At 43.1% G+C, this 27,062-nt stretch overlaps 3 protein-coding genes across 7 annotated transcripts; 1 reads left to right on the forward strand and 2 right to left on the reverse strand.

The window, feature by feature from the left end:
- On the reverse strand, positions 1 to 24,013 carry LOC109854609 (dual 3',5'-cyclic-AMP and -GMP phosphodiesterase 11). Of its 5 annotated transcripts, none has more exons than XM_020427875.1 (16): positions 23,781 to 24,013; positions 17,603 to 17,704; positions 6,463 to 6,712; positions 5,911 to 6,280; positions 5,435 to 5,827; positions 4,834 to 5,082; positions 4,631 to 4,741; positions 4,436 to 4,533; positions 4,277 to 4,340; positions 3,945 to 4,180; positions 3,754 to 3,853; positions 3,353 to 3,607; positions 3,148 to 3,257; positions 2,654 to 3,059; positions 2,467 to 2,550; positions 1 to 2,372 (listed from the first exon to the last, which is right to left on the reverse strand). In XM_020427875.1, exons 3-16 carry the CDS (start codon positions 6,678 to 6,680, stop codon positions 2,205 to 2,207), a joined length of 2,862 nt encoding a protein of 953 aa, XP_020283464.1. In that variant the 5' UTR covers positions 6,681 to 6,712; positions 17,603 to 17,704; positions 23,781 to 24,013; the 3' UTR covers positions 1 to 2,204. The 5 variants fall into 5 exon arrangements, with proteins under 5 accessions (XP_020283464.1, XP_020283463.1, XP_020283461.1 ...); XM_020427874.1 differs by having other exon boundaries at positions 3,945 to 4,192; XM_020427872.1 differs by lacking the exons at positions 17,603 to 17,704; positions 23,781 to 24,013 and adding an exon at positions 13,289 to 14,574.
- Positions 24,014 to 24,610: 597 nt separating this feature from the next.
- On the forward strand, positions 24,611 to 26,080 carry LOC109854611 (28S ribosomal protein S7, mitochondrial). The gene is made up of 5 exons (XM_020427876.1): positions 24,611 to 24,950; positions 25,066 to 25,257; positions 25,346 to 25,580; positions 25,662 to 25,799; positions 25,882 to 26,080. Exons 1-5 carry the CDS (start codon positions 24,883 to 24,885, stop codon positions 25,960 to 25,962), a joined length of 714 nt encoding a protein of 237 aa, XP_020283465.1. The 5' UTR covers positions 24,611 to 24,882; the 3' UTR covers positions 25,963 to 26,080.
- On the reverse strand, positions 26,011 to 26,914 carry LOC109854612 (transmembrane protein 186). The gene is made up of 2 exons (XM_020427877.1): positions 26,523 to 26,914; positions 26,011 to 26,380 (listed from the first exon to the last, which is right to left on the reverse strand). The coding sequence occupies exons 1-2, from the start codon at positions 26,827 to 26,829 to the stop codon at positions 26,073 to 26,075; spliced, it is 615 nt and encodes a 204-aa protein (XP_020283466.1). The 5' UTR covers positions 26,830 to 26,914; the 3' UTR covers positions 26,011 to 26,072.
- Between the last annotated feature and the right edge of the window lie 148 nt (positions 26,915 to 27,062).

A 27,062-nucleotide genomic window follows, 5' to 3' on the forward strand; every position in this document is an offset into this window, starting at 1 on the left:
ACGCACGCACACACACACACACACACACACACACACACACACGAAGAGAAGAAACAGTAATTCTCAATCACACACGTTCTCATCACTTTTTTTCAGGTGTCGCTATCAAGTATATCCACACACGTGTTTCGGAGTCGGTTATATATTAAAATACAAAAAAAATATGTATATATATATATATATATTTATATATATATAAGATCACTTCAAAGATTGCAAGAGTAAAAGGAACATGTAAAGGAAGTCACGCGCTATGATTATCATTATTATTATTGTTACTATTATAAGTAGACGATCGCGCACACGTGCGTGCGATCACTAAATGCCTAAAAAAAAAACAAAAACAAAACAAAAAAAAAAAAACACATTTTGTCTTCGTCTTCTCGAAGCCGCAAGAAATTGGTGTTAGTCACAAACAAAAAAAAAAAACAAAAAAAAACAAACAAAACCCCCGTTCTTGTTATCCAAATTGTGCCTTTTTGTGGTGTACGACGATATGAGAGCTATCCCGCGGCAACTGTCTAATGATATGCATGTTTTTCTCAGTATCAAACTTTAACCTGTATATTATACGCAATATACATAATACATATATATATGTGTGTGTCTATGTACTTTTTATATACATATATGTGTCCCTAAGTGTTACACAGCGAGGATTAATTTAAAACTAATTTAATTTAATTAATTAAAGTAAAACAGAACACGTTACAACACGATCAAAAAAAGAAAAAGAAAAAAATCTAGTTTCGAATTAAAAATATATAATAAGAACAACAATGTATATATGTAGAGAGAAGAGAAGAGATGTTGCCTTTCTAAATATAATAGCTCTTACGTTATCTACTCCTCTAGCGACGTAACAGCTTCGTGCGAAGAAGACGAAAACGGATTATAATTGGGTCGAGATCGATCCGAGAAAATCTGACAACTGATTGTCAGAAAAAAAAAAAAAAAAACTTAAAGCAAATTACGAATCAAACTGAATAAAAATCCTGAAAACAGATGTACTGTCTGTTTCCGGGTATTCGATTACGCATTCTTAGCACGCGCGTCACACAGAGACCATTCGCTGCTTTGCCGGTTCGATCGTGAAGGAACCACGATCGATCTCGATATATATATATATACATATAAAATTTACACTTTGGTATACAAATATACGTAACCTAAGGCGCTATTCCGTACGGTTGTGTCCTTCGACAAGCCGCGCGTCGAGAGAAAAAAAAAAAAAACTATTGTGTACACCGCATTTGTTATTACAGTTGTTTTGTTTTTTAAATAGAGAATCAATCCCCCGTCTTTATTCCCTCTCTGTCGTCGCAAAGTCTGTCACAGCAAATATATATATGTACAACAACAATCAGGTACAATAGTAGCGTGTGTGGAGATTGATCGCTTTGTTAAAAATTTTCTTTTTGGGAAAGACGAACAAGTAGAACGGTCGCTAAAAGCGGGAATGAGGGATATATATATATATATATATAGCAACAGGATGCGCGAGACAGATAAAAAGAGAAGAGAGAGAGAGAGAGAATAAAGATCCCATTCATTGTATTCAATAAGATCGAGTTGTTCAAAGATTTTCCTCGGCGATCTCATATCGCTTTTATATCGTTCAGAAGCGAGAAATGTGACACGATACGAACGTACCGGTTTAGCGTCGTCTCTCGCTTCTGACGTCGTAAGAACGATACATGAAGTTAAACCCCGGAAATAGCTCGATCCTCAAACTTACGCTCAAATTTACATGATAAACAATTTTGATAAAAAAAAAAAAATAAAAAATACAATACGGTATTACCGCAATATGTAGAATTGCATATTTGGTGAGCAGATCTGTAGAATCTGTAGAATTCTAAAAAAATAAAAAAAAAACAAGTTTTTAGCAAAATAAAAACAGCACGCAGATGTTCTGTAATTGAATAATCCTTGTATTAGCGCCAGGAAAAGGACACAGGCCAAGGAAAAAAAACGGGTATATTAACGCGCGTGTGACCCGTAAGCATAATAAACTACACGGCCGGTAATCGTACTCGGATCTTGTTCTTTTTTTTTTTTGTTTTTGTTTCATAAGGTCGGACTGTGCAAACCACCGGCCTATATCCCGTATTTTTCTCTTCTTTGACTCAACTGGCGAATGATCGCGCTAAAGTTTTGTGCGTTAGATTTTTGTGTAGCCAGTGATGTCATTCACCTAGTAACTATTGGTCCGCTTGTTCGCTGATCTCCTCATTGTCGGACAACGGCGTCCTGTCGTGATTCGTACAGTTTTCCGCCTGTTTGCTCTCGGCAAGCTCAAGCCAGTGTTGCTTGTTCTCTTTGACCCCATCAAGGAGCGGTACAAGTTTATCTGACAGATGAGCGAACGCCTGTTTGAAGTAAAAATGGAGCGATACGAAGGATAAAAAAAATAGACAATAGACTTGTGTTTTTATGTTATTTAAAGATAAGACCCGCACATACCTCATAAATAGGAAGGCAGATCGAATCGATGAAACCGACTTGCATCATTGGCAACTGGTCTTCCTTTTCTCGATTCATAATATCCTGCGATAACAAAAAACAAGAGCGCGTTTCTTCTTCATTGAGAACAAATGTTTTCGTATTAACAAAAATTACGCATCTGTACTTGATAAATAATCGTACTCACAATAGGCGTGATGTTGAGTTTTCGCCTCTCCATGTCGCCCTGTTGGAAAAACTCGTTGCTAACGAGCTCGGCCACTCTCTTTTCGATCTCCCACGGCTTTGTGATCGCAGCCAGATCGCAAACGGTCATCAGCATGCCACGCAGCAGTTCTCGATGATCGCTAAATGCCCAGTTGTAGTCACCGTCGCGCGCTATGCTAAGAAAGGCACCACGTTTTCTGAAGTAAACGGCCAAATCGGTCGAGAGTATAGCTTCTTCGAGAACCTTCACCACACGCGAATAGTCCTCCGGCGATAGATTCGATAGGATCTGATTGCCCTCGCTGTTCAAAATCATCAAACACTGATCGAAGTGATGATGCTCCATTGTCGAGGTCGAATACAACCTTGCCATTGGCGACGATGCTCTGTAAAAAAAAGAAAAAAACATTATTTCCTGTTGAACACAATACTTGCAATAAAACGGTAAACTCAAGATAAAAATACGATGCTTACTTGATTTGAAAGGAATTGTTAGTTCCGCGATGATCAAGATCGTGACACAGACAGGCGATAATGAGCGCGAGACATTCGATCTCGCCAAAGATCTTCCACCACTGCGTAGCCTGATAACAAGGACGTGATCATTAATTGCTGTGTTTTTTCTTTGTAAATTGCATCGCTCGGGAAAAAAAAACAAAAAACGAAACAAAAGACTCACCGTCAGAATAGCGAACATCATTTGAGCGACGTTAAAGGCGTGTCGCCAGTTGTGATACGTGACGTTCCGATAGTTTTTCTTCACGCTCAACAGCCAACGGCAAAGCACCTCGTAATCGATGTGGAAACGTTCGATGAAGTCCAAATCGAGGAACATTCTGAGACACGCGGTGAGAGTTTCGTTATCTTCCATGTGTATATCGTCGAACTTGAAATCGTGCAGTTGAAAATGCGCGGACGACGGTACTCTCAAACTCTGTCAAAGCGAGATATTGAAAAAACACACACATTCAGTGCCGGTAAAGATAAAAACAAAACCCACACACATTGTGACTTGTTGACAGATAAAAAAAAAAAAAAAACCGCAGAGAGCGTAAACGCAAAAAGAGAACAAATACCAACCCTTAATTTTTGCGCGTCTTCCAGCGACGCTGACGCGTGATAACTCAGCACGTCCATGGTCACGGTTTGTTTCGCTATTGCTATCACAGCCTTCTCGTACCTGAGCAACCGCGAGATTCGATAAATTCGTGTTTAAACATTTGAAACAGACTCGAATAATATCGTTGTTAAAAGTGTGTGTATGTACTCACATATGCGTGTTGTGAATTCCCATCCCGCAGAATATCGCGAACGCCTCGACGAAATTCTCGTCGTTCTTCGTGAAAGGCAGATCGATCAGTTTGTTGATCAACTGAATGACACCGATTATCTGATTGGACGAGTTCTTGATCGGCATGCAGAGAATCGTGTGATGCCGAAAACCGGTGCCATCGTCCACCGACGGATCGAATCGCGCGTCCTCGTACGCGTTCGGTATGTTGACAGTCTGTAAAATCATCTTTTTGTGTCATCTCGGACGTTTTTCGCGGTGAGAAAATGATCAAAAAAAAAAAAAAAAAAACTCAATTTGCGGGACACTCACTTCGCCAGTTGTCGCTACGTAACCCGTGATGCCAACGTTAATAGGAAACCTGCTTTCAAACGGACTGCGCAAAAACAAAAAAAAAAATACATTAAAATTCACACGGACAAAAATCTGTCCGAACGAACGGCTGGATGTAATTACAAACTTGAGATTCACCTAGTGCGAGAATCGGAATCCTCGCCAGCGAGATCGTTCGCTTCGAAGTCGAAGACGCGCGAGAAACTCCCCTTTGAAGCTTTGTGAACGAGCAGCACCTGAAAATCAACAACATCGATCATCGCGACACAATGTTCGTTCTTTTTTGCTCTCTCGCGCGCGTTCGCCCACACACACACACACGTTCTCCCTCACCTGAACACGTTGACATTGGATCAACGACTGCGTGTGCGTGAGAATTCGAAAAACCATGTGCTCTATCGTGCTTTGTTCCTCGAATATCATCCTCGCCAAATCCAGTAAAACCTACGAACAAGTTTCACAGACGCAAATAAACATTTTTCTCATCATTTTTTTTTGTTGACAAAAACTAAAGATCCGGGGGAATGATGTTTTACCTGATTTCTCTTCACTTCCAATTGACTTTTTTCGTAAAGCTGCGCATTTCTCAATCCGATGCCGCAGAATTGCAAATAACTTGCGAAGACCTTTTCGTCCTGAGCGGTGAACTGTCCCTGCTCGCCGAGTTTGTTGATCACCTGCGCCACTCCGATCACGTCGCCGTTGCAATCTTTGATAGGCATACACAATAAGGCACGCGTGCGATATCCTGTTCTATCGTCAATTGACTGATTGAATCTTGAATCCTGAAAAAAAAACAACAACAACCGTTCGCAAATCGTTTTCGAGATTATCCTCTCTCTCTCTCTCTCTCTCTTTCTCTCGCGAGTTTATCAGACGATTAATCGAGGCGCAGATAAGACGCTGCATCAGATAAGCATCGATCGCACTCGATCGCGCATTTGTATTTATGTCGCGGAAACGATCGCGTGTCGGATATATAAAAAAAAAAAAAAAAAAAAACACACGAACGATCATGATTCATCAAGAAAATTCCCGATGTTCAAATACTAATCGGCCAGATGTGCGCGATGCAATTACGCGCTGTCTCGATAAAAATTCTCCACGGTAATTCCAAAAAAAAAAAAAACGTGTCACCTTGTAAGCGTCCGGTATGTTGACGGGTTCGCCGCTCTCAGCGACGTATCCGACGATCCCGGTACCCCACGGAATCTTGATCTCCTCGTTCTTCTCTATCTCGGTCAGCGTCGATCTCGGACGAACGTCGAACAGCTTCGACACCAAGTACCTGCTCGTCGGATAGGACTGATTGGTGCGTTCCGGACTTTCGTTGTCGGAATTCGTTGTCGCGGTGGCCGCGGCGGCGGTGGCAACGGTCTCATCCTGGGGAGATCGCGAGCTCGCCTTGCTGCTTCTCTCACCGTGAACGAGAAACAACGAGCCGCGATCCGCGTGAAGAAGCGTGCTCACGTTCTGCAAGATCTTGTGGCACAACGATCTCACGTCCAACTCGTTGCAGATGTCTTTCACCTGTGAAATCGAACCTTTTGAAGAAGAGACGAGACTAAAAAAAGACGCGTGACAATTTCTTTCAAACGATGTGAAAAACTTACCAATTCGAAAATGAGATCCTTTTCGTCCAAGTGCCTCAGCTCGTGTCTGGAACGTCTTTGAGGTCGGTTCGTGTTGTTGGTTCCGGCCGGCGAGTTGACCGATTGGCCGGTTTCGCCCGGCGACAGGAAGGTCGGCGTTCCGTCTATCGTGTTGACAATCGGTTTCAGAAGACCTCCCCGTTCGAACTCGTGCGCGGAAATTTTGCGCACGGGTGTCGTCGCTCCCGAACCGCCGGTTCCACCGCGACCGGCGGACGAATTGCCGGGCGCGACGTGGGTCGGGCTCGAAAGTTCCACGGAGCAGCTGGACGATGACGTTGGCGTCGTGTGTGTCATCAACCACATGTCAACAATTCCTCGTGTTGCTTTTCTTTAAGCGTTTGAAAACAAAAAAAAGAAACAAATGGCAATTAAGCACAAACGACGCTCCAATTGTGAGAAAATGCATCGAACGATATTTTTCACGTATAGAGAAACCAAAAACGCGCCCGAAGTACTTGGCGCAAACATCTATTTTTCATTCGCAGAAAGAGAAAGAGAGAGTAATAATACCTTATGAAGTAATCGTTGGCAAAGTCGGGGTGTTCGTCGAGCCAAGCCTCCATACGAGCATATTCCGGATCGTATCTCGAAGTCGGCGACGAGGGATAATAATTACCGGCAGCGTTGCTGCCGCTATTTCCATCTTGCACCTGTTGCACCGCGCTCTGACTCGCCGCCGCGCCGCTTTGTACTCCTTGCACGCAAGGAGCCGCCGTCTCCGCCGTCATCCTCGGCTCCTCGATGCTCCGCAAATGCAGGCCTGTGTGTATGTATTACATTTCGGCTTCATTAGTCGAAACAATTAACAATCACAGAGTTAATTAGTCGCTAATTATAGTTATTGATCGCGACGTCACGTGTGTCATTTCTACAAATTAAACGAGAAATGAGAATTAAATTGGAGAGAGATAGAGAGAGAGAGAGAGAAAGAGAGAGAGAGAGAGAGAGACTTAATTTCCTATTACATAATTGTAACCATTTTGAAACACGATTTTCTCTACGCACTACAACATGGAAGAGGAAAAAAGATGGACTTCGAAACATAAAATCGATCTCCTCTTCAAAAAAAAAAAAAAACAAAAAAAAACGAACAAATCATGAAACACATCGGTAAGTCCGTTTCGAAGACATTCGTGATTTATTTATTCGCTTTGTCTGTTCCTTGACGTAGCGATTCCGTGCGTGCACGCACGACTGGTACGTCACGGCGCACACACCGCGTATATGTACGGCTCTGCGAGCGGATATTGCACATCAAAGGAAAACCACATAACGTCACCGCTACCTCGTACTTCCCCTCTACGCGGCCGAACGCGCGGCAAGAGAGCGCGTGTTTCTCAAGAGATTCATATATTTTATTCGCACCGCAACAAGCATGCGCACCTATCGCACAGCCAACACTTTTGCGCGCCACATTGTTGTCATATACATATGACATATATGTATATGTATACACGTTGCAACTGTAAAAGTCAAATTTCTTCACAATACTGGAACTTTCCAGCTTGCTTGCGCGCGCGCGCACACACATGTGTATTGATAATGTGATACACAATTCTCCTCTTATCGTTACTGTCCCAAATGTATTATCGTTGTTTTCGATGGTGCATAAAAAAATTATTGGCTCCAAAGAGGCAAATATGTTGTCTATCTATTTTTCGAGATGGAACTTTTTCAGTTCGATTTGTCAAATCAGAGACTAATTTTCTGCGCGGAAAAGTTGAGAGAAAGAGAGACAGAGAGAGAGAGAGAGAGGTAGAGGAAGAGCGACCAAATGTAAACGACACCCGTGGAAAAACACGACAGGGATTGCTGGGTAAATTTCCTACGAGACCGGGCACGTGTTCTCTTCACGGATGAGTTGCCGCACGTCGTCGTCGCATTGGTCCTGGCTCATTCGATCCGTCGATTACAAACTGCAGACTGATGTTCGTACATATACGGATGTCGCCGTGATATAATCGGCTACAATAATATACGGTGGAATATTAGCTCTTTCAATTGCACATCTGTAATGAACACCGACGACGTTCGGCAACCGACAAAATGCGAGTAAAAACATTTTGCATCCGCACAAAACAACGAGTGATATTTTTTTTTTTTTTTTAATTTTTTTAAATAGAAATTTTCCACTTCAATTCTCAAAAACAATTGTAGTCTTGAAGAAAACGTAAAAAATTATATAAAACACGCAATTATATAAAAATTTATATTGATTATTAATTATATAAACTAGTTGTAATTATATATAAAAATTTATTCAAAAGGAATGATATTGAAAAATGATTTTTACATATAAAAGTGAGAAACTGATAATTAATTAAAATCGTTGTAAAAAATATTTAAAATACCGAGAACTGTCGTGATAAATATTCGCATATCTAATAATTGTTTTTTCAATAAATGTCCAGGTCATTTACATGTGTACGTGGTTTGGAAAACAAACATGGAGGAAAGCAGCCTGTGTGTGTGTGTGTGTGTGTGTGTGTGTGTGTGTGTGTGTGTGTGTGTGTGTGTGTGACAAACAAATAAAAGATATTATCACTAGATTTTGTCCGGTTTCCGCATTTCCATACACGTTCCGCGCGTCACAAGACTTTTTTTTTTTTTTTTTTATTACACGACCGACTTTTTTCCAGTTCGACTTTATACAGTCGGATATATATGTTGAGAGGTGTTATAAATGAATAAACTTAAGGTTTATAACTAGTTCGCGCAAACGTCATTGCTTTCTTCGCCAGTCGTCGATGACGCGACCGCGACGCGATAATTGTTATTGTAAGAAAAAAAAAAAAAAGAGAAAAAAAGAGCAAGCCAAACAACCGACATAAAACGCTTCCGCTACAGTTGGCTGACATGTAACCACATAAAAGTCTCGTAAAAAAATTCGACTAAATTATCTGCAAGGCAAATTCTTTCATGATAATGACACTTTTATACATCTATACATATGCATGTGTGTGTTGTGTGTATACGTATTACATACACATAGCTACCATCTAATCTAAAATGCTAAACTAAACGACCTGTTAGTTTGATAAAAGTCCAACAGTGTGTTTCAAAATACTCGTTTTTTTTTTCTTCAGAATTATGTAAAGTTTTTTCTTGTAAAAACTTACTTATTTACATGAACATAAATGGTAAAATTAATGATGTTGTAGCGTGCGTCGGTGTGTTTGCATTCGCGCGATAGTTAGCGGAGCGGGTTGCGCTAACGTCGGAACTCTGAGAAACCAACCGACCGACCGACCAACCGACCGACCGACCGACCTTCACGCGCCTCGCCTCGGACTGATGGCGCCAAGCTGACCTATCTGCTCACCACTAATGTGGCCTGTCTCGCTTTGCCTGACCAAGTCTCGCGACTGATCCCTCGTCAAATCAACAGCTCTAATCATTTTTTCCATCACGAGTATCGTTTCTTCGTTTACGAGTGTTTTCAGAATCGTGTTACAAACGTCGCGTTTGTTGGTTCGTTAATTAATGTTCGATTCTCGCAAACCTCCTCTTCGTGGAACCGCGTCTTCGGTTGAGAAAACGCGAATGCAAAATTATTTTGTTCTCTTCGTACATTGTTATTGAAAAAGAAAAAAAAAGACAAACGAACAAACAAAAGAAACGTCAATGGATGTCTCACTTTTTTTTTCAAGTTTTTTCTAGAATCCATTTTCTAGGAAGCAAACCAGCATTCGAGAGATTGTGCAAAAGCGATTGCTTCTCACAGTATCTCCGGGTGATGAAATAGAAATTTAAAGGAATTGTTTTTGACATACTGTATATATTACATATATCGCGAAGTTAATGACGCGAAGAGCGGACGAACCAGTTTTCCAGGAACCGGAAGAAACTCGGAGGACCACGTGTTCAGTCCGGTATGACCACGATCGAGGAGGCAAGGTCGAAGGACTCGAGAGGTGGAAGGACGACGAGGCGAAAAAAGGATTTATCGTCCTTTAGCCGGGCGTCGATCCCTCCCCGTCTCTGTTAGAGAGTTCTCCTCCCTCTTCTCTCCTCTTCCCGCGTTCTCGTTCGAATGTACACCAAGAGGCCACTGAAACCTGCTCTCGGACCGGTCGCCGGTTCTTCGTTTTCTGACAGCATCAGACCCCCTTCTCCCCCCTCCTCTCTCTTTCTCTTTCTCACTCTTTTGGTTGCCAAGTCTGTGTGTGTGTGCTTGATCAGTGTTACCGTCAAGTTCAATGTCAAAGATAATTTTTTAACAAAAGAAAAAAAAAACAAAAATAAGAGTCCCTCCTCCTCCCATCCGCGACGCCACTTTATAACATTTTTTTTTATTTCACACGAATCTTCTCGGTCGCTGTTCTCCCCCATCAGAGCAGCCGCACTAAAAACCAGTAGCTGTGGTCGTCGCCATCAGCTACGCAGGCGTGAAACTATACACATTTCGTATTCTGAAAATAATGAACTACGCGTGTGTGTGAGAGAGAGAGAGAGAGAGAGAGAGAGAGAGAGAGAGAGAGAGAAAGAAAAAGAGTTCTTCAATCCATATAAATTGAGAGTCACTTGGGAACGGGGCGAGAGGAAGAGAAATGTCCGAAACAATAAACAAATACAACATTCCAAACATCAATCTTGTCAGTCGAGCGAATACACAGCTGAATTTTTATTCTCACACTACATCAGCGATTAGTATTCTAAACACGCGCGCCGGCCACTTTGGATCGTGCTTTGGGAGAATGACTTGACGTGAGATCTCATTGCGGCTGAGGTATCATAATCTTCCAATGTATTCTCATCGCGCGGATATTTATTCATTCCGTAAAATTCCAACGACGGAGAAAATAAACGAAATGCGAGATCTCGCGTTTTCCTTGCGCGGTCTCGAGAAGCTCCGAATCGATAGAAATACGCGTCGTGTTTTGTTCTTGTTTTTTTTTTTTTTTTTTTGTTCCACGAAACAAACTTTTATTCGAAGAAGAGAAAACTCTCGTCATCGTCGGAGCTCCACTTTCGGAGCCGTGCAACGAGGTAAACGCGGGGACGAGAAAACACGCGGCGGCACGCAGCTATATTAAACTCCGACCAACACACACACACGTGCGTGTGCGCGCGCGCGCGCGCGTGTTGCGTGTGTCATTGACGCAAGTAACTCGCGCACCAAACGATACGCGATACATAGACGCTTGTTGCAGCTTGGTCTAGCTAGCTTCACTCTAGCGCGCGCTTTCTTCGTTTCTCTTCGTCGTAAAACGCGTATATCGTCTTTTGGAAAAAATTACGTTTTTTTTTTTTTTTACGCGAAGAAAATCATCTCATTCGGTTGTTTCGCGAGAGAAAACAAATCCAAGACACTCAAACGGTGTTTCGCGATGCGATTCGAGTCGCAAAAACTTATCTCCGAGGATGATTAAGAGAGACTGAACTTTGAGGAAATTATGCGAAAGTCGCGCGCGAACGCTCTTGCGTGTCGCGCGCGCGCGCGCAAGAAAGAACCTGGCGCTTCCACCAATCTGGCAAGTTACGCAACGAAATAGCGGCAGTTACCTTGGCCAATGCAAATATATGTCATCGTTATTCGTCTCGTACGAGACTGCGATTACTGTATAGGTGTACGTACGGCGAATTGCGTTTGCGATTGAAAAAAAAAAAAAAAAAAAAAACACAAGAAATAAAACACACAAAACGTGCTCATCCTTCGCGAACGATTAGCTGAACGTTTAATTGTGTCGACGCGGCAAAAACACGGAGAGAGAGAGGGAGATATATATATTGTATATATATATATATATATATATATATATAAATATAAATATCGCAGCGAGATTCATCGGTTTCTTCTTTTTTTCTTTTAGACGTATTATATAAATTTATTGTAACACGTGCCGCGCACGCACGCGTTCGTTTTCTTTCATTTGCATTTTCTGCGACGCGTGCGGCGATTAAAAAAATTTTAAACGCGAGTTCTTCAATTGATTGTTGTTTGGATAACGTCGCGCGCGCGCACAGAAAAAAATACAGTAAATAAATATAATTCATCGATAAAAGAGCGCGATATTGTATCAAAACATTGCGAAGGTATGTGATCTCCCGCGCGCGCGTGAGCGATGGAAATTCCGTTTTAAAATTCAAGAGCTTGCAAAAGATAAAAGTTCACACGTCTTATCGTCAATTGTAAATCTTATCGCGAAAACGCGATTTGCCATTGTGTGCGGTCGAAAATCGGAAAGACGAGTGTCACGCGCTTCTTTGTGCGCGCGCTCTTTCTCTCTCCCTCTCTCTCTTTCGCATATTAAAACCAAGCGAGCTAACGCGGCGAAACTCTTTCTCCTCTTTTCGTCAGCTTTTATTTTAAGCGCGCGGATCTTTTTTCTTCCGGTGGAGCAGCCACCGAGAGACCTGACGTCGATTTTACGTCAAAAAGGTAAACAGATCGGATCTTTAAGAAAAATAAAAAAAAAAAAAAAAAGCCGTTACTATCTCGGAAATCGGGTTTGAACCGCGTTAGTGTCATTTTTACACCGACGTCTCGTGAACATTTCAGTTTGTTTCACTTCGTCGGGGGTTTCAGAAGCAACCTGATACTGGTTCGGGTAAACAGGACGACCGAATTCGAGAGTAACCGACCATCAGGTTGCTCTTGAAACTCTGATGGAGTGAATCGAAACGTCGGTGTGACACTAACGCGGTTCAAATCCAAAAAAAATAAAAAAAATCTTCGGATGTTAACGCACCGCGGAAATATCAAGTATCAGACGAAAAAGCCATATTGGACGTATCGCTGATACCCTCACAGATCTGTTAGTACGACACCACGCACATGTACATGCACAGACAGTAACTCGAAGGAGCAACAACATCTACCAGAGTAACCTTTCCAGATGATAAAAATAATAGACACAGTATATACGTAATCACAGTATATACGTTATCGTATTATGCGTAATCTCGTATAAAGCTTGTTTTTTTTTTGTGTTTTTATAACGTCTTAACTCGACCTGCGCCCTACGCCATTACGCTATTACGATACCGAGGGCCTTTAATGGGAGACCCAAGCTGCTGCGCATGACGGAATCACGTTGCCGCGCGTAACGCGCGCACACGGGGCCCCGTTGTGTTGCGCATTCAGATGGAGAGAAAAAAAACACATCACCCGTGTGATCCGGCCCTACTGCTGACGTTTGCGGCTGGTGTTGACTTTCAGACATTTCGCACATGTGGAAAGAAACTAACGACGACGACGACGACGACGACCGTTGATTGATGTTGTTCGATAAAGCAAAACGCACACGCAACACAAAAAGAAATTATTGTTGTTGTTGTTGTTACGAGTCGCGTGTGTGAAAAATCGCGCACGACGAAACTCGGATCGACTTACATTGATCGAATATCTTAAGCATTGCTTTCTTCAGCTGCATAATCGTGCGAGCGAGCGCGGCGAATTGCCTCGATGAAAAGTAACAACGACACAAAACTGGACCACCACCTCCCGTGTTGTCTCGAACGATCCGCAACTCGGCCGATGTTGTCCATCGTCGATAAGGCGAAACCTTCAAAGAGCCACTGACCGTCGACCGACAACAGGACGCTGCATCTCGCCGCACGACGACACGGTCGCGGTCGCCCAGCGGCGAGTCGACATCCTCCTCTCTTTCTTCGTCTCTCCTTTTGCTTCCTCTAGGTCAGCACGCGCGATGCAGTACGTAGATCGTTGTGTTGTTGTTGTTGTCGTCGTCGTCGTTGTCGTGCGTGCGTGCGTGCGTGCGTGCGTGCGTGCGTGCGTGCGAGCACACAATGCACTTCGTCGACTGGTACCGTGCGCGCGAGCAACTACCACCACTAATACCACCAACGCAGTAAGGAAGTCATCACTCGCGTTCGTCACTTCCGGCGAGCTTGGAATCCGCAACGATGAATGAACTCGTTCGCGTAATCGCTCCCACGTACGACCTCTCGGGGGCAAATTTTATCCGATAACACCCACGTGGTCGTCGATTGGGTTGTGCCGAGTGTTCGAACTCTTAGAGAGAAAGCGCGCGGAATCGATCTCCGCTCAAAGAAACGATCGCTCCCGCCAGATCGCAACTATGTTGTTGTGCGTACGTATGTGTGTGTACCAGTTTCGCTCTCAGGAAACTGATCGCAAATGTCTCTCGGTAAAACACACACACGGTCTTATCACGCGCTTTTGATACGCGCGATTTATTCGCGAGAGAGAGACTCTCGCGACGCCGAGACGCGCGCACACACACTTACCGGAAAGGAAACGCGCGCGCGCGTGTGTGTGCGCGTTACGAGCGGTCACGCGGAAAACTACAAGTTTTCTTCTTTTTCCCGGTGGTGACGGTTTTCCGAGAATAGCGGCAGAGCGAGAAGACCTGGGCGTCGCTCGCTGAATATAAATCCTCCGAGTTCTCCTCCCGGACGAATGTTTTTATACATTCGGGTTGAAGTTAAAAAACCAAAGAACAAAAAGTCACATCAAAATTCCTCCGTCCGTTTTTTTATTTATAGACGCGATCGCGCTTTTCCAACGGGAAAGACGGCCGAGAGACGCGTCTTTGAAACGAACTTTGAGAGAACGAATCGCAACAACGTAGCGCAAACTCTTGCGCCGCTCTTGGTTACGACGAGACATTCGCGGCGGGACGCGAAGCGAGGTCGCGCGGCGTAACGTTCCGCGTGCAAGTTTAGTCGCAACTGTTTTAAGAGCTCGGTCGCGAACTGCTGCGTCGCGTCGCGGCGCGATGCTCTGAATCAGAAGTGGAGGGGAAGCGAGAGAGAGAGAGAGAGAGAGACAGAGCAAAGAGAAAGAGAGAAAATTCCTAAATTCTGATTGAAATACACATTGTGTTATACACAAGGGCGTCATCAATCCAATTATCTGTTCTAATCGAAATTAGAGAATCGATTTCCGACTTGTTGTCGGAGAAAACACGGCACTGATGAGAGAGAGAGAGAGAGAGAGAGGGAGAAAGAGGGTGGAGGGAACGAGAGAGGAGAGAGTCACATTTCAACAACACACGATATTTGCATAAGCCGTACATGCAGAAAAGAGTTTTGTCGATTGCATGCGAGCCCAGATAAATACTGTTTATCTCATTCCATTGCTCTAACGCGAGAAGAGTGTGTGCATATAATATACTTGCATCGTCACATTTACGCGATAAACCTCGCGCGTGTACAAACGCGTGTTCCTGTGCACGCGTCACAAGACAGAAGGAGAAAACTAGAAAGAGAAAAAGAGAGAGAGAGAGAGAGAGAGATAAAAAAGAAAAAGAAACGAAAAAGAGAGAGAGTTATATAAAGCTTCCGAGCAGCCAGATCTCGTTGTATCGAGTCGTCATCTTGTTCGTTCGTTCTGCTCCAAAGACACCGGAGTAAGATAAAATCTGAAGAATTTATCTAAGATCATTTTTTTTTTTTTTTTGTCACAGATTTTAGCGATGACGCAAGCAGCGTCACCGACTTTTGTCACTTTTTTTGCGTCACTTGGATGTCACAATTTGAAGATAAGAAGCGACATGTCTGAAAAGTAACTTATTGTTTCGAAAAATCATACAACGGGAAGAGAAAAAAAAATACATCCAAGACGCGCGCGCGTGCGCGATGCGATGTACGCGCTGACAACACGATAACGATCAAAAATTTTCGACCTCGGTGTGTAAAGACTCTTTCCGCAATTTTGTTTTATTTAAAACCCTAACTGTGAATCCCGAGTGCTGCCGATCTCGATATATACCGTACGATAACACACGTATGTGCGCCGCCGCTTCATCAGTTGCATAATCCCAATGAGACACGATGCGCCGTTGATCGTGCAACTGTACAAGCCAGTTCGCGCACGCGCGCTCACGCGCAACCTTATCGCAATCGCACGCGCAATCGAGGCGAGATCGAAATTAAAAGCTAAATTAGTGAGCGAATTTTCTCACTTCTACGCGGGACCCGTAAACAAAAAAAAAATGGAGTTGGATTAAAAAAACAAAATTCCGTCTTGAAAAATAAGAGAAACGAATGAAAATAAAATTTAATAAATAAATCCAGACTTATGTAACGTGATTGTTCGCGGTTCTGGAAAGTTATAACAGAATTGCCTGTTGTGTACACAGTATTAGTTGCACGCGGCTCTACAAACAAGCGGATTTCTCTTCTCAAAGATGACATCTCTCGCGACAACGACGACTGTCGTCGTTGTCGCGAGAGAGCAACAGCTGCGCGCAACTCCATAATGGTTGAATTAAAAAACTGAAGAAATTCTCTTCGCGTACGCGCGTTATTTTCGCTTTTTATTTATTTATTTGTTTTCGAAAGATAATTCGCAAGTAGAATCGACGCAAGACGAGTTTTTTCCCGACGTATTTTTTCACATCGTTTCCGATCTTGTGTTCGAAGTCGCAAGACGTCGACGGACACTCGCGCGAGAGCGGAAAGACCGCAGCCTTCGTAAATTAGCTTCATAATTAGCGTATCCGTTCACATGTGCCGTTTCTGCCTTACACCGGGACGAGATTAATTGTAAAAAACTGTGGATTGTGGAATCGCGTTACTCCTCCTCGCGTCTCGAGGTTGCAACATTTGATTAAAAAAAAAAAAAAAAAAAAAAAAAAAAAAAAAAAAAAAAAAAAAAAAAAAAAAAAAAAAAAACGAGACGGAGTAAAAAAAAAAAAAAGCATCATCAGATCGATGTTGCGAATTAGCGCAAAACAAATTTGATTAAGACGAGACCGAACGGAGATTTGTCGCGAGTGTAAGTGAGAAAGCTCGTACGTACGCTTGTGGCTATTCGAGAGAAAGAGAGAGAGAGAGAAAGCCACGGGGAAGATTCAGGACTAGGCGTGCTGGGTCAATGAGTCTGGGTCAAACGAGCATGCGACTCGTATCGAATTAGCTTGTCGCACTGAAATTGACCTCCAGGTTAATTCCATGCTCGGTGTTTTATGCGCACACGTAATATGGTACGCCATGTGACAGTTGACACGATCTTTCATCCTGTTTCAATCAGTCAAAGACACGCGACAATGTGTGAGAAAAAAAAAATTGAAAAAACAATTAAAAAACTCTGTTATATCTCTGTCAAGTCACGTGAAATATCACACAACAAGACCGTTGCAAAATGGCATATAGAATGTTTGCGCGTAATACACATGTAATCTGTTTGATTCGAGCTCAAACAATTTTATTTCATCCCGATTGGATGAAGGCGTTCGCGACGCGCCTTTGATTTTTTTTTTGTTTTTTTTCAAACGAGCGTTTCCACAGAGACAACGAGATATGTGTCATCGCGTTTCCTGTCTTGTCTTTTCTCGGCGATACGGCGATTACAATATATACACATCCGTTCGTCATTTTCTCGTTTGTCGAACAACGAAAAAAACAAATGGCGACACGCTCGAAATTGCTTAAGAAAAAAAAATCTTTTAGCGCTAGAATAAAAATAGTCGTACATCTACGATAGAAAGAAGTCGAGATATGTATCGTGTTAATATTTTCAAAAAAAAAAAACCGCGAACAAACAAAAATTCAGCCGCAACTCGCGTCGTTCCAGTTTTTTTATTTTTTTATTTTTCATCACTCTTAAGAAATTGCTGGACAAACTGTGCGACCACTTGTGGAGAACGCGAACAAACTCTTGGTTAGAAATCGCCAAGAGCGAGGTGCATCAAAGAGAGGTAGCACGGAGGCAACTTACCTTTCCTGCGGGAGCTCCAAAGCACAGGAGGATGCGCTGATGCGGCGGCGGCAGCGGCGGGATTACCGCCGTTGGCAGCCAGCTTGACTGCGTTCCGCGAACCTGCAAAATCAGCCGAAAACAAACAGTTGTCAAAATTTTTATTTTTTTTCTTTACATGTGCGCTTTTTTTACAAAATAAAAATAAAACATACTTTCGAAACAAATCGGAAGATTTACGCGCGATTAAAATTTAGTAAGTTGAAAAAAAAAAAACATGTATGAAAAAACTGCAAATATTTTGTATACACAAGTTTGTAAATATTTTATTTACGTAAGATCGTTTGAATCGAGATGCTACTTTTTAAACGAACATACTTCGTTGCGTAATTAAAATCGCGGTGGTCAGAAACCTTGATTGGGGGGGAAGGGGAAAAAAATAAAAAACTAAACTAGTATCGACGGTATCAAAGTTCTACTCGAGCGGCGCTATCTTCTCCCGACAACGGACTTTCTGCCGTTTTATCACAGCACTTATTGTTCGTTCGTTATCTGCACCGCTTTTCAAATTCGATCTGTAGTTCTACTCCACTGATAAACGATCGATACACACAAAACAACACACATTTTATGTATTACAAAAAAAAATCTGGAAAACACTTGGACAAGCAATGTCACGCGTGTGCGCGTGTGTGTGTGTGGTGATGTGTCGCGTGAAATCTTAATCGAATATTACGTAATCTGAAAAAAAACATGTTCGAATTTTTGTCAAGACGTTCCTACAATTATTTCGCTCAAATAATTGGATTCGGATTGACGGAAAACACGCGACAGACTCTCGCCAATTGAAAACAATACACGCTTATTTTTTTTTTAAATTTGTATCGAGGAGGAAACACCTCGCGAGCCAAAGCGAACGAAACACGTTGCGCGCCAAAAAAAAAAAACTTCGTCCGCTCTACTGCCAATTTATTATTTAATTTGTATTCGCTGAGTGTAGTTTCTCTTACGGCGCAGTTTTGTATAATTAATGAAGTAGTTGGGACGAGAGAGGCGTCACTAAGCGTCTTGTAACGCGAGGAGACCCAATATATACGTACACACAATGTGTACGTCTCTCAAAAGCGTTGATCCACGGCGTGTTAGAATCAAGAAACGAACACCCGGGGCTGTCACGAGGGCTCCATTATCGATGGCTCATTAAAACGAGTACAACGTCGTTGAAGCAACACGACGCTACTTAGCTTGGGTATTCGGTTTCGCTGTCTCGCGAATAATAAAGCGACGCGATCTGTCAGCGGTAACGAAACGTTAAATTATATTGCATTTTTCACAAGCGCACGCGCGCGCTGTCGGATCGGTTTCTTCAGCTTTTGTGAATGAGAGAAAAAAAAAAAAAAATAACACCGTCGTACAAACTTACAAAAGCCGTCGGATTGCTCCTCAATTTCCGGACTGGACGAGGTAGCGCAGTTGCAAACGCACGAGCAAAATAGTCTTCTGTTACGGTCGCGATTCAAGTAACGACGATGTTGGTGTCCGCCGACAGCCATTGCGGATGGAGAGCGCCGAGAGAACGCGCGGCACAAGTGTGCGAAAACTAGAAGGGGATGTCTAGAATTCGTCGAAACGTGGAATGAGGGAAAATCGGGTCGGTACACGATCGCCCGGAGCTTATTGAGTTCGAGCAAATTAACCTTGAGTGGTTAATAGCGGGAGAGAACGATATGCGTGCTACGACGCGATTCCTCATGTAACGACGTCCGCCGCCACCGCCGCCGTATTCTCGCTATAAACTTTCTATGTGTATCCTTTTGGTTCGATATCGACCTCGTGTCTCCTCTATATGACGCGTTCGTCGACGATCGTTAACTAATACGACGATCGCCAACCGATACGTGCATTAAACTTCCGGTCTGCGCCTTCGTCCTCAATCGACCTAATGGCCACCGTCGTCGCGCACTTGTGTCCTCCCTCTCGGTTCCTCCCGCACCACCTCGTCATCCCCCCGCCCACGAGACTCCGACCTCGCTCGAAACTCTATTTTTGGTGTCACTTTGGGACACGACTGACCATCACGATTACGCAAAAGGACGATAAAGCGATGGTATCCAATATAAAACGCCCTTGAATCGCCGTATTGGAAAAACAACCTAACTCGCTTCTATAAAACGTTACGTAACGACGACGCGACGTGCGAGTCTTCTTCTTCTTCTTCTCTCCGCGCGCGCCTCGCAAAACAATTAATCCATTCTCTTCATCTACTCTCCGATAAATATCTTTCATTATTTCCTCGTTAGTTATCACCGTTCGGTCGTATCGTTTATATGTTGATGGATGGCGAGCGATAAACAAGGTTTAATCTAAGTGCTCTTCGAGAGAGACACGCACACCGAGTGGGCGTTCGAGGATTTTCCGGGGGCGAAATTTTTCTCTCGCGAATTCTTCCTCCCGTATTAAAGTTTTTTTTTTTTTTGCAAATAATATAATCCGTAAAAAAATTACTCGTAGACGTATATCGCTCGTTTCTTATTTGCGGTTAAGGTGCAAAATATCGATCGCTCCCCTCGGCAAATAACGCCCACGCTCCGTAAGTGACACTTGAAAACGCGCGTGCAACGGAATAACGCGCGTCAAAGATTGCAAAATATACGCACGTATGGTATTTTTTTCATACGAATCGGGCTTAAATGGTGCGCAAAATTAATTCGGAGAGACGATAACGCGCGTCATTCTAAGATCAAATCTTTGAAAAATCGCGTCTCCCGGCCCGTCAAAGCGGAAACGTAAAATCGCAAGTGCACAAAACACACGTTGGTTCTTCACACGATAGAAATTTACAATTTGATCATTCGATCGTCTCAAGAAGTACATAAGTGAACCGCAGAAAAAAATCACATTTTTTATACAAAGAAGCTCGAAATTCGAGAAATATATTTCTAACAAACTTTCATTATTTTTCTTTATTTCACAATCACACGCGTAATGAATTTTGTTTTAAAACAAAACATTGTATAAAAATATATTTCGAGAAACTTGAAACAATTACCGCGAAATAGTTTTGACAAAACTACGCGGCCGCAGAGTTAACAAGTTTACGTTCAATTATATTTTCGCTAACTTTTTCCGCCCGCTGCTGTCGACTAAAATTGTTGTCTGTTTCATCGTACAGTTTTCAGTTCGAGAATTTTATCATCAAGGAAGACAAAAGACCATTATGTGTATTCAGAAAGCAAAAATCTCGGATGAAACTTTTTGTAAAAAATATATGTTTTGATCTCTCTCTCTTTCTCTTTGTCTCTCTTTCTCTCTCTCTCTCTCTCTCTCTCTCTCTTTCTGTTCATCCAATTTATACTTTCTATAAAGTACATCTGAGTGTATACTTGAATAACGCGACGCTACGGACGAGCGAATATACTTCTACGTTCGACCATGTATGTAACAGGTGAATATCGGCATTCGCATGACAAGTCGCGGAGCGACTCGCACGATAAAAACTCATTGGGCGTCCGATAAGTAGTTCTATTTTTTTCTTTATTTCCCGTTCGCCTTTCTCTCGTCGGTCACCCGGCAAACACACAGGATTTACTTATTAGGCTGGACTCTGCGCGTGGACACGAATGGACACATTTTTATTTCATGCGCGCTGCCGAAATATTAATGCACACACACATAAACACACACACACACAAAAGTGTGCCACGAGTAGTAGGAAAAGGTTGGAAACCGCTGTGCGATAGTATTTATCGGATGAGTCGTCGTGTCGGGATTTGTTGCTGCGCACGCCGCTTTCTTTTTCACCGAATACGCGGCTATCTCGATACTCGAGTCAGAGAGTGTCAACTTTCTGTCAGCCAGTCGCGCCACGTTCGGACACGTATTAGAAATCTCACGTGTGAACATCGTGCGGACGACCGCGTTCGCATCTGTGCGAGGACCAGCAAGATGCTTTTGTTGTTTTATTTACGTGCGTTTTGAAACGCGCGAATACTTCGTCTCTTTTTGGTTTTCCGTCTTTCCCTCTCTTTCTCTCTCTTTCTCTCTCTCTGTCTCGTTCTCTCGAGGAGGTAAAGGTGACACTCTCATGAGGTCGCCGATAAAATGGACGAACGCGATAATGTGTTTTCCGTCCAATAACCGCAAGATAAGGTTATCGCGTTCGCAAATCGCAAGTGTGTGGATCCTCATTCTTCACTCGTGCGGGTCTACAGTTAAACGCGATATGACAAGAAGAAAAAAAAACTTCGCTCTTTGCATTATTTATTATTCCGTCCGCACTTTTGGCCTTTTTTTTTTCGGTGCTTTTCAACGCGCGAGATTGTAAATTCTCAAACGAGAAAAGCCGAGCGCGGTGAAACAAAAAATAGAAAGAACCGCTGCACGTTTGAAGATAAAAAAATAAAAAACAAAAAAATGATTCATCGATCAACGCGGTGAACTCTTCGAGTAAAATTAAATTGAACGTGAATCCGACCCGATCGACCTCTCAACGGCGCGGACGATTCGCAAGATGCGTAACGCAAGACATAGAACGAATAGCCAATCGACGCTGTAGGCCATTTACCGGCAGGAAACAATCAGTCGGATATGTACAACGTACGTTGCATGCAACCTTGCACTTGTAACAATACTGCGCATCTCTTGCGCACGTAGCGCGTTGCGTTCCTCGATCGAATACGAAATAGTATCTGTGATATTTCATTGTGATATATCGATTGTCAACGCTGATATTATGAAATTACGTTATGAAATTAAAATGAGTGTGTTATATTTTTATAAAGAACGAAATCACACGCACACACACACACACACAAACAGGTTAGCAGGCGACGTTATCGTTAATATTTCTTTGTGACAAACCTAACAAAGTATTTTTGGAGACACATTTTTAATTAGTTGCCAATTAACTTAAAAAGTTTCCAATTTTATATAAAACTGTTTGTGTGATTTTAATTAAATTTCTTTATAATTAACGTTCGGTCATTTTTGAAGACATTTAATTAAATTATTTCCAACTCTACGTAATATACTTTGTTATATTATTTCTTTGATAAATGTCCGGTGTCACACATTGGGACACTTACCTCATACCGCCCTCAAAAATCGGGCACACAGCAGCACACACAGAATCAGACTCGGAGCTGTGCGAAATCAAACGACGATCAGACTTTAAAAAAATTCAAATCACGTCTAGTAAGTCTGTCAAATATATTTAGCCGCAACATTGTGTTGAACAAAGTTTTGTTGCGTTCGATAAAAAATAAGTTCCTTTTTCTTCTGGGAAGAGAAATTATTTTCGCACTTCGCACGCGGAATCGCCGAAAATCGCGAGCGCTCTTGTTGTCCCCCGACACTGACATTTAAAAATATATACATGTGCGCACATCCTTCCCACACCGATAGAACAGAATTGCGGTTTTTACCGCACATATGCGCTGAATAATTCAAACTCCGAGAGATAAGTTACAATTTTTACATACGAAAGAAGCTCCGTTTATCAAACGTATTATATTTTCAAATACGCTAACGTTACTTTTTGTGCGGCGAGATATACGGGAATAAAGCGAATATATTTAACGGTTCTCTTATACTCGAAGCTATTCAAACACGTCCGATGTATGTATATGTACGCACACACAAAGATACCGCCGCGCGTGTTTTACCAAAAAACTCCGGTGTAATAAATAATTTATCGCAATCTGTCGGAGACGAGGAGAGAATTTTAGAGAAATTTTGAAACATCGCAAAAGGAAAACATTATCGCGCACACGTGTGCGTGTGTGTGTGTGTGTGTCTACGTTCGTTTCGCGAAAAATTTATTAAAAAAAATTTCGCGTTTTACGCGCAACAAAAAGTAGTGTCGCCGCACGGGTTGCGCATTATATCGTCGCGCGCCGCTATGTCGTGACTCCGCAACAAAGTTTATTCGGGCGCGAGTTATCGAGGTAATGTAAAATCTCGTCGGCGATCTCGCGCGCGCACAAATATTCTACACACACACACACACACATACACGCGCGCGCGCGCGTACACATCTCCTCTCTTACATCTCATCTCCCTCTCGTCTCGTCCCGATATAAAAAAGAGTATCGGAATCGTAAGGCGCCAGTTGTAAGATCCGATATCGCGCAACCGCGCAACCGCGGAGCTCGGACGTAAAAACCAACAGAAACGGAGCGGCCTCACCGAGACAACGTACCTTTTCGAGACGAAAAAACGACGTTGCGGTGGCGGAGGCGAGGTTGGCACCTCGTCAGTAGGATTCCGCGAGTGTTGACTTTCGCGAGCTGCGGAATTCCAGAGCGAGGGACTCTCTTTTTTCCTTCCCTTTCCCCCGTGAGAGAGCGTCTTCCTTCTTCGCGCGTTGCCGCAACCGCTACCGCCGCTACTCGCGCAGCACACGGGAACGAGAACAACGGGCGAGCGTGTGTGTTGCTCGAATTTTAAGACTCCGGGCGGGCGCGTCGACCGGCCGCGCGGTCGGCGAATAATGAAGAACAAAAAAAAAAAAAAAAAGGAACGACAGACAGAAGGCAAAGAGAGTCGACGCCTGTTTGTTCGCGCGTCCTTGGCGCGACACGTCGCGTCGTGGCGCTTCCACCAGCTTCCACGACAGACTACCGTGCACACCGCTCGCGACCGTGCCGCACCTCCTGTGATAACTGACACATTCAAACCGTCGAGATACCATTACAGGCAACACTTTTACGGAAGCGTACGAAAAATTCGTCGGTCGCTAACGCCCTCTCGGTTCGAAACGACGCGGTCGTTCCGAATAAGAAACGTCGCCGACCGACGTAGAAGACGCGGTCTACACGATAATATTGCAGGAAAAAAAAATATTATTGTATTTTTATCGCAAGAGGGAAACATCCTGAATGAATTTTATTCATTGCGTGCGCGCGCATCCGCGTTAATTTAATTTCATCCGAAATTGAGACAGTTTTGTCATTAAATGCAACAAAATACTACACACACACGGAGATGCGCGTGTGTGTGGTGCATAGTACACGCAAATTAAAATTATTTTATTCTAGTATGTATTTTTCAAAATTATTCTTTTGATATTTGCTACTTTGTTCGATATCGATCAGATTGAACTTTTTTACCGCCGACGTCCTGATGTCGCTACATAGTTCCCACGTCCGCAAAAGTGGATTGTACGGCGCTGAAACCAGCGCCGGAATCCGTGTTTCCATCGTCTCTCCCTAGGTGGTCTCCGGACGCGTCCGGGAGCGCACGAGAGTTCACGGAAGTTGTCAAGAAAAATTCTTGCTCGTATGTGCGATTAAAAAAAAAAAATGATTAATTCGCGTTTGTTTGTCGCGTCAGTTGCGAATTTGTTGAACAATCGCGGACTGACGAGGAGGTATGTAAATCGTAAAGTTACCCCAAACCTTCTTTTCCTCGACGTTTCTAATCCCCATGTGCGGTCGCACATGTGTGACGTAGCCTCTCTCAAACGTGTGTTTACAAACTTTCAGATTCAACTTGGCAATCGTTAAAAGGGAGTACAGTGTCTTTCCAAATTACTATATTCAACCGAAATTTAGAAAAGATGCGCAAGACGCTCTGTTTCAGAAAGAGAACGAAGAGGCGAAGGAGATCGCCCACAAGCAAATAAAACCGGCAACGGTGATCGACACATGTTCCGAGTTCTACGACGCCAGAGTGATGTAAATTTCTCTCAACAAAAAACTTCTCCTTCGCGCATTTGTTTTCCTTGTGCTGATTTTTTGTGTAACTTTTTTTTTTTTTTTATAGAAAATTCACCAACACTCTGATGAAAAATGGAGATAGAAAATTGGCAACGGCATTGATGAGCAAAACCTTCAACAGAATCAAGAGGTTCCAACTGGAGCGTTATCACAAGGCGAAAACGGCAGAGGAGAAAGACAACGTCGAACTGGATCCGTTGGTGGTTTTTCATCGCGCTCTCGACAATTGCACGCCCATTTTACAATTAGTACCGTGCAGGAAAGGTGGAATAACGTATCAGGTATAACACATGGTGTCACAGATTAATTTGTATCAATTTAACAAACAACAGTCAAAACTAACCGGATTTCTGTCATTTTAGATACCCGTTCCAATTACAGAAAAATTGGCGCAACACAAAGCCATACTGTGGCTGATAAGTGCTGCAAATGAGAAGGATAGAAATGCGAGATTTTACGACGCTTTAGCCAGAGAGATGATAACCGCTTCTATGAATCAGGTTTGTTGGTTGCAATTTCGATTTCTGCGAAAGTTCACATCAAAACGCGTTGCATATTGTAAATGTAATTTGTGTGACGCAGGGTCGCGCGGTCAATTGGAAGCAAGAGCTGCACAAGAGGTGTCAAGCTAATCGGGCTTACGCGCACTTTAGGTGGATGTAATAAAGGGACAGGCACAGGTACACACGTGTACATAAATAAAATGTTCAATTGTTTGACGTGGCACTTATTTATACAAACTATGTACATTAAATAAATTTATATGTATATTATCAAATTACCATTCCTAGAACACATCTAAGAGCTTGAGTGTCGAAAATTTGGCCCTGTTTAACGAGTATCTTTAGCTTTGACTTTTGCGAGGAAAACATCACTCTGTTGAACAGATAGTCGGTCACGCTGAACTGATTGTCTGACACGGGGAGGATATTGACCTGACTGATCTTGAGATCCACTCTTCTTCCCCAGTAATCCACGTAAGATAATATCACTATTCCGTTACTGGGATGCAAGTATATGTGACCAATCAGATTGTTGCACACAATGCCGAGGGAATGCAACCACACGGTCAAAATAACTCCTGTGGATGAAGCGAGAAAATAAATTAAATTGCGAGACATACATGTAGATGCAATTACTTTTAATATATTACATTGAGACATATATCCGCGTGTAACTGATGACTCTAGATAATTAAGATCAAAATTAGTGTAGACATTTACCAGCTGCTACCGTCGCGACAGACATGTCGGTGCTCAGGATCTCAGCCGTGTGAAGCGCGTAAACCGCCGGTACGGTCAGGGAGGCGAACATCGTGAAGTGACGTTTTATTTTGTTCACGGCACTGACGAGTGTGATGCGGGGAAACGTGTAGATCACCTTGAAGTCGGGAAATTTCGCCGAGACGATCTCCGTCGATTCCTCATTTTTAACCACGACGTGGCTCAGTCTGCTGACTTGGGTTCTGATGTCGGTCAACGCGCGACACGAGGATCGTTCGCAAATCCTCGTCAGCAGTCGGGAATACATCGGGGCGCATCGAAGATTCGCACGACGGGGGTTCTCGCGACAGCGCCCGATTTTCGCGGAACGCGAGGAGGTTGGAAACACCTTTAGGGTGGATTTCGTTCGACGAAGCGATCGCAGGCCGGATTTGCAACGGCCTGACGTTTATTGGTCGATTCGACCGATCGACCGTTGGGATTGGTCAGTTCCGACAGATCGGCCGAGTCGCCTCGAATCGGCGAAATCGGTCACGAGGC

This window comes from Pseudomyrmex gracilis, unplaced genomic scaffold, assembly GCF_002006095.1.
Source record: "Pseudomyrmex gracilis isolate BER0280 unplaced genomic scaffold, ASM200609v1 scaffold_70, whole genome shotgun sequence".
Taxonomy (NCBI): domain Eukaryota; kingdom Metazoa; phylum Arthropoda; class Insecta; order Hymenoptera; family Formicidae; genus Pseudomyrmex; species Pseudomyrmex gracilis.

Coding starts and splice junctions, on each gene's coding strand:
- LOC109854611 (XM_020427876.1), top strand. CDS start 24,883: ATGATTAATTCGCGTTTGTTTGTCGCGTCAGTTGCGAATTTGTTGAAC. Junction 24,951..25,065: donor AATCGCGGACTGACGAGGAG/GTATGTAAATCG, acceptor ACAAACTTTCAG/ATTCAACTTGGCAATCGTTA. Junction 25,258..25,345: donor TTCTACGACGCCAGAGTGAT/GTAAATTTCTCT, acceptor TTTTTTTTATAG/AAAATTCACCAACACTCTGA.
- LOC109854612 (XM_020427877.1), bottom strand. CDS start 26,829: ATGTATTCCCGACTGCTGACGAGGATTTGCGAACGATCCTCGTGTCGC. Junction 26,381..26,522: donor TGTCGCGACGGTAGCAGCTG/GTAAATGTCTAC, acceptor CTTCATCCACAG/GAGTTATTTTGACCGTGTGG.
- LOC109854609 (XM_020427871.1), bottom strand. CDS start 13,328: ATGCAGCTGAAGAAAGCAATGCTTAAGATATTCGATCAAT. Junction 4,742..4,833: donor TGGAAGTGAAGAGAAATCAG/GTAAAACATCAT, acceptor ACTTGTTCGTAG/GTTTTACTGGATTTGGCGAG. Junction 2,551..2,653: donor AACTCAACATCACGCCTATT/GTGAGTACGATT, acceptor TTGTTATCGCAG/GATATTATGAATCGAGAAAA.